We start from the raw sequence: 17806 nt of genomic DNA, 5'->3' as shown, positions 1-17806 counted from the left end.
GCCGGTTCCACGCGGGGCCATCGCGGGGCCCTCCCTCCACACACGCTTCGGGCTCAGGCCACTGACAGATGTGCTGGGCTCCCTGAGGGGCCGTCTCTCCTTCCACTCATTAGAAAACAAAACAAACCTTCATCCACCAGCTTCTCTGTGCTAGGAGCTGGGAATGCAATGAACACTCACCTGGAAATGCTCTGAGGCTGGGATGGCAGGCTGAGGCGCACGTCCCAGCCCGGTCCCACCAATGCAGGTGAGGGTGAGGGAGATAGGAAGGGAAATGGGGGGAGGGAGGGAGGGAGAGAAGAGAGGGCAACGGCAACGGAGTTTCCCTGTAGGGGGAAGACACAGGAAGACTTGGTGACCAGTGCGATGGGACAGAAGTGGCAGGAAAGCCACAGGGACAGAAGAATCAGGGTGCCAAGCTGTTGCCTGGAGAGGGAATGTAGAGGGGGTGCCCTTCGTAAGGCAGGAGCTTATTGGCCGCGCACGACTTTTCCTTGGCCAACCCTCCAGCCGGCCCACCCTCCCTGCCCACCAGCCTCATGGGTCCTGTGGGGGCCACGTTCCATCCCCTCCCATGCTCCTGTTCGCCGGGCTCTGGGTGAGCCCTGCGTGTCCACACAACAAAGAGGAACTGTGGACCAGTCCTGCTCCCAACAGTCAGGTGACCTGCAGGAACCTCCCAGGATGGGGTACATAACATAGCAAAGGAAATTGAAACCTTCACGAGTAAGCTGCTTCAAAGACAGGGTGCCCCTCATGCAAACTGTGGGTATTTCCAATACACGAGGTGGCCCTGGGCAGCTTGGGACAGGGTGGTCAGGGTGACCCACGGATTCTGTCTTCAGCAATAGGCTCTGCCCCAATAAAACAAGACTAAGTGGGATCTTAGAACACCCCTGAACGAGTAGGCACAGCAGACTGAGAACCTCAGATTACTCTAACATTCCTCTCTTCTCTTCCCAAGAATTACCTGCTGGCCAGAACCCCAGGGGAAGCTCTGCTCTGTGGTAATTTTTTTTTAGATAAGGTCTCCCTCTGTCACCCAGGCTAGAGGGCAGTGGTGTCATCATAGCTCACAGCAACCTCAAACTCCTGGGCTCAAGAGATCCTCCTGACTCAGCCTCCCAAATAGCTGGGACTACAGGTGCGTGCCACCACACCTGGCTAATTTTCATATTTTTTGTAGAGACAGGGCTTCACTACATTGTTTAGCCTGGTCTCAAACTCCTGGCATCAAGCGATCCTCCTGCCTCTGCCTCCCAAAGTGCTAGGATTACAGGCGTGAGCCACCGCACCTGGCCTGTTCTGTGGTTCTTGACACTCAAGTAGAATGATCATTTGTGCTTTTTCAGAGAAGGGATTAAAAATGCAGAAAACAATCTCCCCAAAACCTCAGTTATACCAGACTTCACAGCAGCCCAATCTCATGCTCCTCGGTAAAAATCAAACTCCAACAGCTGTTCACATGGTCCCTCTGCCAGTGTGACACATCGAGACCTGTAGGGACCCCATTGTGCCCATCAGGAACTTGGTTGGCCCTGGAGTATCGGTAAAGTTTTACTGTTTTCCAAACAATGAAATTCTCATTTGCCTGGCTTTCTGGTTTTTTTGTAAACTTGCTCATTTGCTCTTTCTCTACCTGTGTATTGATAAGTGCATGGCACGTAAGAACTGTTCAAAAAGTAATGGATATCTAAACCCAGGCATAACCATGAATATGTGTACACAGGACACGTTCGTGTGCCATGTAATGCGTGCAAGATACATATCCATAGTAAAATGTGATAGGATTTAAACAAACGACAGGGTGGCTCTGGCCAATGCCTCTCTGCAGAGGAGGCATCCTGACACCTCCAAAGGCTCTGACCGGGTCTGGTCCCCGCCAGTGACAAATGGCGAAAGGCAGACTGCACGTTCAATCTTCCGGTTTCTCAGTGACTCGAGACATCCAGCTCTTTCCTAGTTTCACGATCCCAAATCCTCTCAAGTGTGTCAAGAACAACGAGAGCGTTGTGGCCTGGAGTGCCGGCCTGAGAGGCCAGTGGCAATAGGTGCTCCAGAGAAAACTCCTGGGCATCTGGCACTGGCCAAACACCACCCCAGGGCGGGCCGCTGTCTACAGGGGCTGGGGCCAAGGCTGGGTGAGGTGGACTTCCAGGGGACGGCCATGGAGGAAAGGGGAAAACGCAAGAGGCACCGGGTGAATGCTTCCAATAAAGCACACATTCTCGAAAGTTTTATGTGCCGGGGTTTCCCAAGCATTTTCTTCCAGGCCATTCCCAGTTATAAGAGGCATCCTAGCCCGGCTGCACTGCCCTTTCCTGCTCAGAGCAGCGAGGAGGAGACAAGCCCAGGCCAGAGCCAGGGATTCCGGATTCCACGCTGGACACCGGCCACTCAGGAGGGACCCCAGCCCCAGAGCTGCTCCAGGGCCAGGACCGCCCTGTTTCTCCAATCCCAGGACAGAGGACAATTTTAATAGACAAAGGGGCTCTGGAAATGCTTGAAGGAGGAAGCACATTTTGAATTAAACAAGTAAATTTCAAGACAAATTTTTGTTGCACTATCATATACATAAGCGGAAACCTACCCTCATTGTTAAGAGACTGACCGCCAACACAATGCACAGCACACACATTCTTGTTCGGGTTAAATTTGGAAGGTAATTTAGAGGTTATGCAACCTGTGCAAGATTACAGAGCTAAGAGTGGCAGGGCCTGAGCCACATCTGTCACCATGCCCCGGGGCCATCCTGCAGGGTTTAGAATCATGATAAAAGTAAAAATCCTCTTGGCAGCACTTCAGAATAATTTTTACAAGTAAAGTTCAAGAGCAGTTGGAGGGGGTAATGGAATGAGCTTATAAATAAACTTAGTAAAACAAAGATTCCTCTAAACCCAAAGCAAGCAAACAAAAGCGCATTCAGCATGGCGGAGAAGCCGTCGGGTGGCGCGCGGTGTGGATGAGGTGTCGGTCCGGATGCCAACACCTTTTCGGTTTTGAGCTGCACCCCCTCAAGTGAACTCACGTCCTCGTCCCAACAGACTCCAAGAGCACATTCACAGGCCAGTGCTTTCCGCCGGCCTCCGCGAACCCCGCACTGGTGTTGACTTTAAATATATTTAGAAGCAGTCAGCTTTTCCCTTCTCATGCTGTGAGTCTGGGTGGGGGTGAGGGGCGGCTGCGACATTTGTGAACCCACACCAGTTATTTAGGTCACCATGCACCAGGACACAATTGTTTGGCACAAATTGGAATGCAAAATATGTCACAGGCACGTATCCAGACACGTATGTTCCTATATACGTTTACATATGCGTGTGTACCTAGACAGAAACACATGGAGAAATGCATATAGAAATGCATGTGCTTTTTAGGTTCTAGAAAATTCAAAGTAAACAAGGGCCTCTATATACGTCACATATGTTCACATTCAGCACATACTTCCGTCCCTGTTATAAACATTCTCATTAAGAGTTCATAAAAATTCAAAAGAAAAGGGAGTTGGGTACAGGAAGGAAGAGGGAAGACTGGTAGAAGTGTTCTATAATTTGTCAAGCTTTCAAGGGTGACAACTTTTTAAATAGAAATAAAGCATTGCCTCAAAATTATCCATCTCTCTTCCTCCTCCTCCTCGCTCTCTGTCTGTTCCTAGACACCCCTTTTCTTCCTCGCTCTGGCAAACATTATGGCCCTCTGAAACCTGCCAAATCCACGGGGTCCACACAGCACCATCCAAACCCGTGTCCCCTCTCTTGAGGCGATGATGAAAACCTCACACGTTCTCACTGCTTGTCACTCTCGTGCACAGGCACGGGACTGGAGCACCTTCTCTCCCCGGCCTTCATGAAGCCTCCCGTCAAAGGCAAGGAGAGTCCGCGGGCCTGGAAGCCAGGCCCCTGAAGTGACCATGCCCTGCTCTCTCCAGAACAACTGCACACAAAATACATACACGCATTCTCCTGAAGTAAACTAACATGAACTGCTGATCATGTCTATTGAAGCCAGAAGTCCCCCAGTGCTCTCCAAATACCACTCGTGAAACTGCCAGGTGACGGGAATTTCTGGAACTACATAGAGGTGGTGGGCTTATGACACTGTGAATGTCCTACACGTCACTGAACTACTCATCTTAAAATGGCTAATTTTATGTCATATAAATTTTTACCTTAACTTAAAAAAAACCTATGAAATAGTTTGGAAGCTGAGATATACCAGAAGCATGAGACTGTTTTAATGAAACATTTCTCATGATTTTTTTTTCATTTTTTTTTTAAATATCAAGGAGGTCTAAGTATCTGATAAGAAACAACAGAATAATTTACATCTTACACTTCATAATTTTCTCTATTCTGCCTGTATGGGGATTGAGGTTCAATGACCCCTTTTATTCAAATTTTACAGACGTTTTCATTTTCAAGAAAAGCGTTTCCTCCTGAGGATCCTGCCGGGCATTTCTGTGGCATCTGAGGACACTCTCCCCCAGCACGTGTGTTTCTGGGGTGTGGCGTGGCTGTGCGGGTGAGGCAGTCAGCAGACAGACTGTCGTGATGCCTGCCCTTCCAGGCTCGTGCTGGAGGGTCCCAGAGGGGTAAGACCTGGCTGGTCCTGCCCTCATGAAGCCGGAGGTACCACGTCAGACAGGGAAGGGACTCTCAGGGGACCCTCAACATGGGTCAGACTCCCCACCCCGGCTGTCCTCCCAGGGCCCACAGTTGCTCTGTCCCCATATACCTGTCCCCAGTCCTTCATGTTAACCACGACCCTTGTCAAATTCCAACACACCCTTAAGAAAATTAAACAGTATTTGAATTCATATTTAGATATGAATTATGTGAGCAAATATTTAAATATCCATCCCTTTCCTGGAGTAGGTGCTGTGATTTAAAAGGTGAGCGTGATGGGCACAAGTACGTGCACCAAGGGCCTGGTGCCCGGAAGCTTCTCTGCCCCCAACTCATGCTCCATGCTACTGCCTAGAGTCATGACCGACACTGGTCTTCCCAACTTACAGCATCGCCCTTCGCCTTGCTGCTTTGTTCTAATGGTACTGGCATCCTCTATTTGCCGAATGTCGATGGGGTCTGAGCCAGGTGTCCGAGCTACACGTTCCACTTCAGTCTTCACAGGCTCTGCCTGTGGTAGGAATGACTACTGCTGTGCAGGACACGAAACCAGGGCTCGAAGAGGTCCCGAGACCCATCAGAGCTCACCCAGCTAGGAAGCGTCAGAGCCAAGGTGCATGTGCATCTGGCATTCACCCAGAGAGAGACGAATGTCGGGACAGAAGCACCTGCCACCACTATGCCACGTGCACCCAGGCCTCCCTGTCTGCTGAGCAGCACTTCAGACGGCGGTTTCCAACAGTAGAATGTCACTAAGAGCCTGTTTGAGCCTGGCAACGGAACCAGAACCCAGATGCCAGATGCCGGAAATCTTTCAAAACATGCGAATGTCAAAGTGCAAAAAGATCCGTTTGGTCCATTTAGGCTCTGTCCTTCATGACTCGTTAGGTAATACCGAACAGGGAGAAGGCAGTACGATTCCCATTGTAGAGGGATGGAGAAGCTTGGGGCCAGGGGAGGGGTTGATTCGTAGCAATTGCTAAATCCTGTGGGGTAAACACTCCCACCCTGGCAGATCACAAGCCACCGACTGCTGTCACCTAGCTCATGAATCTCCTGACACCTCGGCAGTCGGCCCTCGGGCACCACAGGAATGGCAGGCCCTGGGCATTCATCCCTCTTGGCTCTTGCTCTTCGCTTCGTTCCAAAAAGGCTCCTTTAATTCACCCATCTATTAATAAATCTGGAGGATGCTTTGGTTTGCTTTTTGTATGCTCTGTTTATTGTTTATTGCAGAGTTGCTTGTCTCTGGGAAGGGTGGGAACAGGATGCCTGTGCAGAGGCAGGGCCCGCAGGCTCCCAGGACACTCATGGCTAAACTAAGTGCACACAGGACCTGGCTGATGCACACAGAGGACACGTGAGACGTGAAGGAAGCGACGCTGTGCTCACAGTCACCCTACGGGGTTGTCCTGGTCATAGATGGGCCTGTCCCGCAGCAAGGACTCTCCGTGATCAAACTTTAGTCGTGCTCCTCTGAGCCCCTTCTCCACCAGGGCCTTGACCTCGGCCATCCACATCCGTCCCTGGCAACCTGGGTTCTAGCAAGAATCCTGCTTAGTCATCCCCCAGGCTTGACTTCTGATCAAGCTCCTCTTCCCCTACCCGTCATGTCTAAGCCCTTGTCCTGCCTTCAGTGGGAATCCTGCTGGTCCCATTTAGCAAGGATGCCCCTGCCCCTCGTGTCTCCGCTTCATCATTTTCCATCAACTGACCCTCTCACTTGCTGTTTGGCTATAAATCTCCAGCTGTCATTGCTGTATTTTAAAGTTTTATGTTTTACATTTAAGTCCATCATCCACTTTAAGTTAAACTTTCTGTAAGGTATAAGACTGTGGTCACTGTTCATTTTTTCACCTGTGGGTGCCCAACTGCTGCAGCATCATTTGTTGAAAGGCCGTCTTTCCTCCAGTGCCTTGCTCTTGTACCTTTGTCAAAAACACCAGCTGGGCATATCTGTGTGGGTCTGTTTCTGGGTTCTCTACTCTGCTCCACTGACTGTGTGTCTGTCCTTCCTCCGCCACCACACGGTCGTGACGGCTGTAGCCACCTACCAAGTCTTGAAATTAAGTAAACTCATTCCTCCCACTTTGTTCTTTTTCAAAATGGTTTTGGCTATTCTAGTTCCTTTGCCTTTCTATATAAACTTTATAATTATCTTGTCTATACCCACAAATCTTGCTGGGATTTTGCTAGGAATTATGGTAAAAATGTCCATCAATTTGGGAACTGACATCTTTATGAGGTTGAGTTTTCCACCCCATGAACACAGTGGTTTCCAATCCAAATCCACTAGCTACATTCAGGTTAGGAGTCAAGCGCAGTCGACTCCATTAGGAGGAGGGGGCTGCAAGGGGTGCAAGGGATGCCCCTCTTTTTGCTTTCATTGAATGATAAACATACAGAAGAACATGTGCAAGGCTATATATGTGTGAGTCTGTCATACAGGAACATACATCTCACGTAACACTCACATAATGTACAAACAGAAATGCAGCAACACTGTGTACATTTTTTCTTATTTTAAATTTCAGTCCCTCGTGCTGAGAAATATGGGCAGTTTAATTGCTATACGCTATGTATGAAGAGAGGCATTTACAGTCCTGAAACCACAAAGGAAACTTTAGGAGAAAGATGGCCCTTCTACTCTGTGACCCACAACCTGGTTTGCTCTGGAGAAAGAAGGAAGCTGAAACTCGCTGTCATTATCACCACCACTGCTGGGCAAGGGGCGCGACCACCCAGTGGATTTACAGTCGCATCCCTGCATCTTCCCCAGCAAGATCTGTCCTCTCCCCAGGCTTCCGAGATGTAACAGGAATGGAAGTATTTCTGCATAAGAGGACACGTTTGTAAAAACGGTGACCACACGGTGCAGTATGGAGCTGCCTTACTCCTGTGACACATGGGTAGATTTCTTACCGCGTCCTCCTTTGTGCAGGCTGGCCGGGCTGCTCACTTGGGTCTCGGGTGGGCTGAATGGAGGATAACGCGGGGGTGTTTTCACTGGAAAAGAAAGCAGAGCAAGGGGTTGTTGTCACTCTCCGCCCTGCGGCATCAAGCTGCACACGGATGGTTTTACTTCCTTCTTACCATACGGTGTTTCTGGAGACACAGGAAATGCAGGTGTGGGACACATGGACTCTTTGCTATTTAAAATCCTGCCATCGATCATATCGAGGTCTGGGGGGTACGCAGCCATCATCGTCTGAAATCAGCACGGGGAGGAGAATGTAAGAACAGAGCGTCTAGGGAAGGCCCCTCCCCAACAGCTGGGCCCCCAGCGTGGCCCCTTGGGCCCAGCCCTCCTCTGAGAGCGGGAAGAGGAGGTCCGGATCCACAGCACAAAACCAGCCCGCCTCGCCCAGCCACAGAAGACTGGAAAATGCTTTCATGTTCAACAGTAAAGGAAGAGGCAAGTATCTTATGGCCTGTCCCTTTAATATAATACTATACAGCTAGTAAATGAAGTTGGCAGAGAGTTTGTAACAGCATGGGGAAATGAACACCACAGCATAAAAATACACAGTAAATTAAACACAGCATAGAAAAAGGGCTGGGTGGACACATTCCAAATATTAGCACTGGTTTCGATTGTGAGTCAAGACTGTGAACAACTTGCTTTTCTCATCTCTTCTGTAAGTTCCAAATTTTCCAACTTGAGAAGAAATTATAACTGAATTTTAAAAGGTTAATCGTTTTGGGTACACTGACCTACCTTACTTGGATTCTGAGTAGAAGCCTTAACTATGTTTCTGGGAAGAACAAGGAGAAGTTCTTGTCTGTGGCCAATGCTGCTGGGCCACCTCCTGTGAAGGTCTTGGAGGGAGGATCTGGGCCCTGTATGATGACCTTGAAGGACATCTGTGTTTGCTGCTGGCTGCTGCTGTCCAGTTGCACAGCCCCACTAAGACCAGGCCGGTAGGATCCTAGCTTGAACCCTCACAGCCCACCTGCATGCTGTGCACTTCATGCCCATTCTACAGATCACAACACAGAGGCCCTCCCAACCACACCACCTGCCTGTGGCAGAGGAACCATGTCTGTGAGATGGGGAGGAGAGGCGGGTGCTGGAGGGTCACGTGCTGTATTCAGGGACCAGGCCCAGCCATCGCCCATTTGCCCTGAACTCCAGGAAGGAAAGCGAGTGGGAATGAGCCCAGAGATTGGGACGGGGCCGCGGCATGTACCTCTTTGACATCTGCTGGAGAGGGGAATGGTGCCAGGCTTGGAGCTTGGTCCACAGTGGCCTTTCCCCATGCACATTTGGAGAAGGACAGCTGCCCGGCAGCATCGTTGTCATATTGTCCAAGGCTCAGCTTCCTGAGTCTTCCACCCAGTGGCTCATTAGCCAAGGAGCCTGTTGGGAGAGAGACAGCAGAGTGAGGCGATCCTTAAAGAAATCTCGAATGTTGGACTTCTCAAAGGCACGCCATATTTCACGTGGGTCCACGCTGCTCCAGGCAGAACTGCGGCTGCTGCAGAGAGACTCGAAGCCTGAGGCCTTCTCAGACTCCCGGGGCTGGGCGAGGCAGCTCCTGCAGGCCCCTGTGCTCCCTTCAGAACGGGCTTCTGGGGGACAGCACGAGCATCAGGACTCATCTGGCACTGGGAAAACACAGAGCTGGGTAGGGCCAACAGTGACCGTGCTTGGAGGGAGCCCCACGGTGTGGGTGTCAGCCCCTAGTCAGGACCCAGCACTCTGATGGCCACACACCGCAGTGACTCCAGGCAGAATGTGGCCCTACTATGATAGTTTGAACCTTAGCAAGGAGAAATTGTAGAGGGGAAAAAAGACTCTATTTCAAGCATCGATAATACACATTCGTCATCACAAACTCTCTGCCATATACGCCAAAGGCTTGTTCCTGAAACGCAGTTCAAGGGTTCCCTCGCCCGACCAAATCTGATTCTCATTATGTTGGAGGGAAATGCGAATCAGGGACTGGAACCTATAATTTTTTTAAACCTCTTCCAAGTTATCTCCCTTCCCCTTCCCCCTCCTCCCTCCTCCCCTCCCCCTTCTCTCTCCTTTCCTTCCTTTCTTTTTTGCTAGAGATAAGGTCTCACTCTGTCATACGGGGTGGAGCACAGCGGTACAATCATAGCTCACTGCAACCTCAAACTCCTGGGCTCAAGTGATCCTCCCACCTCAGCCTCCAGAGTTGCTGGCACTACAGGCATGTGCCACAATGACCAGCTTACTTTTTCAAATTTTTTGTAGAGATGGGGGCTTGCCGTGTTGCCCACGTTGGTATCGAACTCCTGGTCTCAAGCAATCCTCCTGCCTCAGTCTCCCAAAGTGCTGGGATTACAGACATGAGCCACCGCACCCGGCCCTAAGTGATTCTTATGATTGGGCATTTAGGAAAAACCTGCTGCAAGCTATTAAAAAAATAATGTTTTTACTGATGGTGTAGTCTGAAAATTAGACTCCACAATGATTTTCCCTACAGTTTAAACAACAAATACTTAATCCCTATAAGCATGAGTTTCACAGTGATGCTTCCCTGAAAGGCAGGGTTTGAATCACCAATGTGTGTCGCAGATACAGGGCTCACCTTTGAATGGCTTTGTTCCACATCGGTTGACGGCCCCTTCCAAAAGGAACTATGTCATAGCAGCCATATTCGCTGTGGTGCTGAGCCCCACGGGGAGCCATTGCCCCCCTCCCTATCTCTCCTCCCATATCCAGACTCTTACGAAGCCCAGGAGAATGCAGCAGCTGGCGTGACAAAGGGAAGGTACCAGAGACAGGGACAGGGCACCAACCTGCCTGTCTGCCTGAGAGGGGGAGAGCGAGTCTCTCGAGGGTCCTTGAGTCCAACCACAGTACGGACTCCACTGACCGACCCTCCCAGCTTCCAGGCACCACCCGGAAGGAGTTGGCTCCCGGGCTGCAGCCAGACTGGGCACCGCCCTCCCTGTCCCACGGGATGCCTGCTCAGTGCCACACAGCCGTGACCGAGTGTGCGAGATCAAACCCAGGTCTCTACAAGCTTCGTTCCACCCCCTCCTCCCCTCCTCCCGCTGCTCCCAGCAGCCCCTCCACAGCACCAGGGAAGCGGAGGAGAAGTGTGTGTCAGGACTCGGGATGTGGGGTCTGCGGTGTTTCCCTCACCAGCTGTGGGACATCCTCCACCCATTTCTTTATGGGTAGAGCAAGAGCAACGCCTGGTTTCTTTTCTCCCGCAAACAGGGATGAAGATGAAATAAAGTGAAATGGTGTGCCTGGGCGTCCTCTGCCTTGTGGTCCCTTGTCCTCACACTCATCGCCCTCCAGGGACAGGGCAGGGAGGGGACCACGCTAGTCACAGCAAGAGCCATGGGTCTGCCCCCGGCATGTACTTGCAGGCACTCTAGGAACCAGTGTAGAGAGGTCAGAGTGGGAGGCGTGAGGCCCCAAAGGCAGGCTGGCCGTGCACGACCTGGTACCCAGCTCAGACGTGGGATGTTGTCCTCAAAGCAGTCCAGGTGGCAGGTGACAGCCACAGGTGTTACTGATGGAGAGGAAGTGCCATGTCCAAGAGCAAGTGACTGAGAGCCTGATACCCTCCCTGGAAAAGGGAGCCACACTGCCAGCATCAGGGAAAATAATTCCATCCCAGAGGACCTATCTGCAGCCTGTGCTGGGGGCTCTGCTGCCCTTTGCTGACCCCTACAGTCCACTCACAGCCTAGAAATTCAGAGATCACTTCTGGAGATGTGATTTGGGAAGAAGAAGGAATATTACTTCCTTCTTCTATTCAATATGCAAAATAACGTGCGGTGGTTTGTCAAAAATGACACATTGATATCATGACAACACACAATGTTGCATGTGCATTGCTGCATGATGTGCACAGAAAAGATGGATATGCTAATTACCCTGATTTGAACATTACACATTGTATGCATGTATGGAAATACCACACTGTACCCCATAAATATGTACAACTATTATGTGTCAATTAAAAATAATAACAACAAAGAAAAGTGTGGAAACTGTGTCAGGTGTTCCGTTTGACCTGGGGAAGGCAACCTGGAAGCAAACATTAATGTGCCCTGACCTCAGCCCACGTGGGCCACAGGTGGACAACGGAAACCAACTTGTTTCAGAAACTGAGGCCCCATCAGTGCTAGTTTAAAACCAGCAGGGCCTCGCAGGTGCAGCTGGAAGGCACTTCTATGTAAAGCACGTCTAGATGGGAACAGGAGCCAAAAAGGAATTTACAGAACTGAAGCGTGAATCTCAGGGCAGAGCAAGAGGCAGACACGTGTCCTAAACTTTGACATTTTGGTTTGAGAGCAGCTAGGGAACAGGGTCTGTGCATCAGCTGCTGCGGCGCTGACAGCCGGGCTGCACCCCGGGCTCCCGCCACCGGAGGCAGCTCTGAGACAGGCATTCCGTGAGCTGGCCCCAGAAATGTCCCTGCTGAACACACGGATTTGCAACTGTTTCTCGATTTCCTCTCTCTCTCACTCACAGATTACAATAAAAAAATAGGGTTTTCTTCATTCAAATGTATCTCCTGGAAAATGTTCTGACTATCAAATGCCACCCCCAGTGCCTACGCTAAAACCTGTGTACGCTGCACCGGGCGAGGCAGAGCTGTGTGTTTCTCCCTCTGGATGGATTCGCACTTCTCAAAATCCTGCCACTGATACATCAGGAGGAAGGCTGTTTCCATACCTGGGGGAACACAGCAACGGGCAGTGACCTAGGTCTAAGGCCCAAGAGGGGCTCCGCAAAAGCAGAAAGAATGGGGAAGCCAAGGAACCTGCAAAAATGCCACCCACAGCCCAGCTCCCCCATGGTCTGCACAGAAAGCATCGCTTCAGCCCTGCAGGGTGCTGCTTTACATCCCCAAAGGAAAAAAGGCAGGGCGCACAAGGTCTTCAAGGCACAGGCCGCTGCGGAGACAGAGATCCTGCCTTCCGTTTGACTGTAAACCTTGGAAATGTGAAGTCTGAGACGCCAGGAAAAACAAGGCAAAATAAAACAGGCTTTAAGACGCAGCACAAGACCACGTGCCAGGACGCACCGACATCTGCCCAGGAGGTAGTTACAGAAGAAAGAAAAGCAGAAAAGAGATCCGCTTTCATCCAGCAGCAGTGACAGTCCACGCCTGGGCGCTGCTCCCCTAGAGAAAAGCCCATCGTCACTCAGCGAAGGAGGCCCAGCACGTCACTCTGCAGATGAGGAAAACGGGGGTCTCACATCCAGGAACTCACCCCACACCACACAGCAAGTCAGCAGAGAGCAAGGATTGGTCCCCACATGTATCTGACTTTAAAATCCACAACCGGAAACGCTACTTCTTGGGTTCACTCTGCCTCACCCACCGCTGCCTTCCCTTCCCTTCCCTTCCCTCTGTTCCCATGAGGGACCTGGGAGACACTGCCCGCTCACGCAGCCCGTGGTGGCTGTTGGTGCATAATAATTAGCAGATGACAAAGGAGTCGCTGGTATCAGGAAGGCCACCCATGCCCCAAGCAAGAGGACCCTTCCTGCTGGGCACGTCCGGATGAGGCAGCCAACGAAGGCTTCTCAGATTCTTCCGTATCTCATGCAAATTTGAGCCTGCCTAGCAGAGCCTGTGTTGCCTTCTACAAGCCCTTTTGCCTGTGCTTCCAGCTCAGACACCTTGACATACGGCTCTTGACTAGAAAAGAGTCTGTCTCTAGGTATTCTGAGAGAAGTAAATTTGGATAGCAGATTCTATCCTGATAAAACTGTCTTGCTGTGGTCTTCATGCACAAAAATTCTCTTTCTACATACACTTGAGTAGGTGGCATAAAACGCACTGCCAATATAGAGAAAACATGCAATTTTCTGGATATTTCTGATCAGGTAGTCACAATCAACAGAAGTAGCAAATGTGGTTTCATAAAGTGGGGGAAACAAAAGGCAATTTAAAATAACTTTGAATCGTGGCCAGCTCACTCACTCAATGAGGAAAGAGGGAGGCATTTTCATGCATGCTTGCCTAGTTTTATTTATAAGCACCACTAAGTTAATAGCTCTGTATCTTTTTGGTGTTTGCACTAAGTATGCTTTTAATACCTTTTGATTTTGTTGTGATTTTTTGTGTATTAAATGTTTTTCATTTTGAAAAAAAAAAAAAAAAAAGAAGTAACAATGTACTCCTGGCAGTCTTAGGAAATCCACCTAAAACGTGGGGTCTGGTCGAGAACCTGGAGGGGCGCATTTCCAGAGGGTCTGAGCACAGAGCAGTCTGGAGGAAGGAAGGGTGGCGTTTTCACATCCTTCCTGTCCGAGAACCACTGCCGCGTGGTCAGACAAGAAGTCAGAGGGAGACTTGTCACAGTGTGGCCGACGCACAGCCTGGGTCGGTGGGAGCTGCCCTGCAGGCGCTTGCTCAGAGGCCAGGCTGGGCCCACCTCCAGGGCTGGATGCTGTACCCGGGAGACGAGTCCCCAGAGCCGTCTTGGGGATGAAACGAGGATGATGCATCCAAGGCTGGTTTGGAGAATTTAACTGACAATGCAGCAAAAGCTAGTGCTCAGCACACGGTACACGCATGGTACATGCTAAACGTTAAAACCAGCAACAATCCAAGAAGCACTATTGAGCTAGTCATTAAAAAGCAAGTTTTAAGGAACTTGAAGTGGGTCAATACACTAAAACATTAAGTGATAAAACGCAGTGTGAAAAAGTGCACATGTAGCATGATTTCATTTTAATTTAAAAAACTAAGAAAATATACCAAAATATTTATAAGAGGTTCTCTCTGGGTTGTGGAATTCTAGGAACTATTCATATTTTTTATAAATGTCTCTATCTTTCAATGTTTTCACTCATATATATTACTTTTTAAAATGAGAAAAACAAGATACAAATTATGTTGGAGAAGAATAAAGCTGCTTTTATTTTGAACTTCTCTGTGCTGCCTATACTGAATTTCCCCAAATCCTTCTCTAATTTTGCATTAGTATTCGTTCCTATGTTTACCTCCACAAACTCGTGTTCGATCAATAATCTTTTTGATCTCAAAAGAAAAGTCTCTCACGTCTGACGGTTACGTACATAGACTATATATAACATGGGAGGTGATTTTCTATACCAATAGACTAGAAGGAGAGATAGAAGTTACGTTAATTCATGCAGAGCAGGACTTACGCCTCCCTGAGCTTACCACACAAGGCACAGTGCACGTGGGTCTACACACTCTTAAATTATTCAACAAGGCCACACACTGGCCCACAGCTGCCTTCTTCAGGCGAGACACCTTGCAAGTTGGGATCCATGGTGGGGCCGAGGTATCATGGCAAGCACAGCGCAGACCAGAAGTCAAGCCCAGGCCCTGGGGCCGCCATGTCCCACTAGAGCTGTCTTGCTGTCATCGGCACACAGCACCAAGGCAGAGACGGATGGCGGTCACAGCCCCCACCTCTGCTGTGTGCCAGGAAGCAAAGGAGGTCCCCAGGGCAGGGCAGCAACAGTTTGGGAGATTCCAGAAAAGGCCCCTGTTCCAGTCCCCGGCGGAAGAGGAGGACTACTCCCGGGAGAGCTCTCTGGAGGCCGGGCTGAGCATCCTGTCCCCACACCCCCTCGGGCTGTCTCACACACTCACCCTCTCCCACAGACGCGCACCTACACACTCACATGCACACTCCCTCGCAGTCTCTTACACTTTCTCACACACTCACACAACACTTGCAAACACACACGCACGGCGACTCCCACACGGTGCCTTACACACTTTCTCCACACTCACACATACCCTCAGTCACGCTCTCACACACGTGTGCACACCCACACTCACACCCACAACGCACTTCCACAGCACTCACAGGCAGATTTACGCTCGCGCACTCGTGCTCACACACAGCCTCACACTTACACACACACAACACAGACTAACACACACGTGCACACAGTCTCTCACAGCACTCACACATTCCCACACGTGTAGTCTCACACACGCGCGCACACACCCCCTGCTCCGACAGGCCTGCGCAGCCCACGGACTGGGAGTCTGTGACGGTCGAGGGGTCAGGGTCCATGTTCTCACCCCTCAGCCCTGCCTCACTGACAATGCAGCAAAAGCTAGTGCTCAGCACACGGTACGTGCACGGTACATGCTAAACGTTAAAACCAGCAACAATCCAAGAAGCACTATTGAGCTAGTCATTAAAAAGCATGAGGTTCTGACTCTGCAGAACCTCATGCCTGCGGGAAACGAGCCCTTCCTACCAGCCGGGGAGCTGGGCATTCCTGAGAACCTGGCCAGCTCGGCCTTTCCTGTGGGACGGGAAGGCCCACCAGCACCTCCACTTTTGAGGAGCTGGCTCCTAGCCCGTTTTCAGGGCCCCCCTTCTCCCTGAGAGCTGCCCCTCCACTGAAGCTCCCAGAGCTGGCAGCCTCCAGCCCCTCGTGCCACCCAGGGCTATGACCCACTTGGCTCCAGGGTCTGCAGGTGACCCTGCGCAGGGGCATGAGTGTGCACACTGACGCCAGGATCTTATATGCCAACCCGGCAGAAAGGGGGGACCCTCCCATGGGCAGGGGTAGGGGTATCTCATCTCAGGGCACTGCTGAGCTTGGGCTGGGGTGTCTCGCACCAGAGCTGCCCTTCCAGGTGGCTCCAGGCGAGGCAGAGGTAGGGAGCATCAAAGCACTTCCGCCTCACACTCCGATGTCTGGGCCGTGGAGGAGCCGGGTTGCCATGGAGATGGTTCCTCCAGCGTTTCCTTTACTATCTCTGTGCCTTGCCTACCAGGATCCATCTTCACCACTCAGGAGAAGGTCTATGCAAACAGCAAGCGCCTTATTTCTGCACTGCCGCCTCAGAGAGCTCTCACTTTCCTTTCCGAGAACAGATGCAGGAGCAGCCACCTGTCCCTGCCAGGTGGGGACAAGAATCAGGTCCTATTCAGCTCCAACGTCCATCGCTGCTGAGCCACCCTGCAGACTCAGCGTGTCCAAGGACAAGGAGCTGCGGGGTGAACAGGTGAGCCTGGGCCACCTGTCAGGAGCCCCGGCCTGAGAGGCTCTGACTTCTGAACTGTACCCAGAAGAGACCACAGTCGTTAGTAAAACACACACTCTCCCCACCCTAAATCTCTTCCAAAGGGATTTATTAATAGTTTTTAGTACTGTGTTCTTTCTGATGATAAAACTAATGCACGTCATTGAAGAAAATTAGGAAAATACAGAAAAACACTTGGAAGAAAACCCAGCTCCCTGGAACCTCAGAGCCTGGTATGAGCCCTGTGAACTATCCCATTAGCCCAGTGAGGACACAGGTGACTTTTACATTTCCTTGTCCACACCGAGGCTCAATCCCGGAGCATTCTCAGAGGGAATAATTCAGTCCTTTGGTCCATCACTTACTTCTTACACACTTCACAGTACCATGAAGTCACCAGCACCTGAGGCAGACAGTCTTCTCCTGTCCCCTGGCCTCACTCCCAGCACAGCCGCCACACCCTCCTCCCCCACCCTTCCTCCTCCCAACCTCCTCACCTGCTTTGGTCCAGCTCGGGACCACCAGGGACCTCCCCCCACACCCAACCTGTCCTCAAGCTTCTAGCAGGACCACAGGGACCAGCACCAGAGCCTCGGGTCTCCCTCTGCAACCTGCGACCCCTCCACACCCGCAGGAGGGAGAGGTAACAGCCTTCGCTGCCAATACCAAGTTATATGCACCAAAAGGAAACCACCAAAAACGAATTCAAAACTAAAGTCAAGAACTGACCATAATGCAAGGAGACTGCAATTGCAATTTGCAAGGAGACTACAATTTGAACAACTAATTACTTAATGAGTTGAATAATGAAATCATTAAAACCTGTTTTCTGAACAGTATTATAAAACTGACTACATTTACTTTCCTGTTCAGTTAAGATGTCAAATCCAGGAAAAGAGAAGCACACAGAGAGCTCACGAGAGCAGGGGAGTGCTGACCACTACACAGTACGGCTGTCACCTCTGGGAACTGGGCTGACAAGTGACCAGAGCACCGTGCCAGCACTCGGGAGCACCTGCAGGGCTCTGGGAAGCCCACCCTCCCACCCCAGCTCCTAAGGTGCCCCTTCTGAGAAAAACCAAGGAGAAAAGGAGACAAAACCCGAGCTCCCCTGGAATGCATTCTACTAAGTGAGGTATCCCAAGAATGGAAAGACAAGCACCACATGTACTCACCATCAAATTGGTATTAACTGATCAACACATA

General features: G+C 50.7%; 1 protein-coding gene across 7 annotated transcripts in view; it reads right to left on the bottom strand.

Moving 5' to 3' along the window:
• TNS3 (tensin 3) overlaps positions 1–17806 on the bottom strand; it is a 269342-nt gene that overhangs the window by 44923 nt on the left and 206613 nt on the right. For all 7 annotated transcript variants that reach the window (XM_012646932.1, XM_012646933.1, XM_012646929.1 and 4 more), the window contains 3 exons: positions 8816–8985; positions 7719–7833; positions 7548–7631 (listed from right to left, as the gene is read on the bottom strand). In XM_012646932.1, coding sequence (XP_012502386.1) covers positions 7548–7631; positions 7719–7833; positions 8816–8985 — 369 coding nt within the window. The remainder of the gene's footprint in view (positions 1–7547; positions 7632–7718; positions 7834–8815; positions 8986–17806) is intronic.

The sequence above is a fragment of the Propithecus coquereli genome, unplaced genomic scaffold, assembly GCF_000956105.1.
Source record: "Propithecus coquereli isolate 6110/MARCELLA unplaced genomic scaffold, Pcoq_1.0 Scaffold252, whole genome shotgun sequence".
NCBI classification, from domain to species: domain Eukaryota; kingdom Metazoa; phylum Chordata; class Mammalia; order Primates; family Indriidae; genus Propithecus; species Propithecus coquereli.
This window is presented reverse-complemented; position numbering and strand designations above follow the sequence as displayed.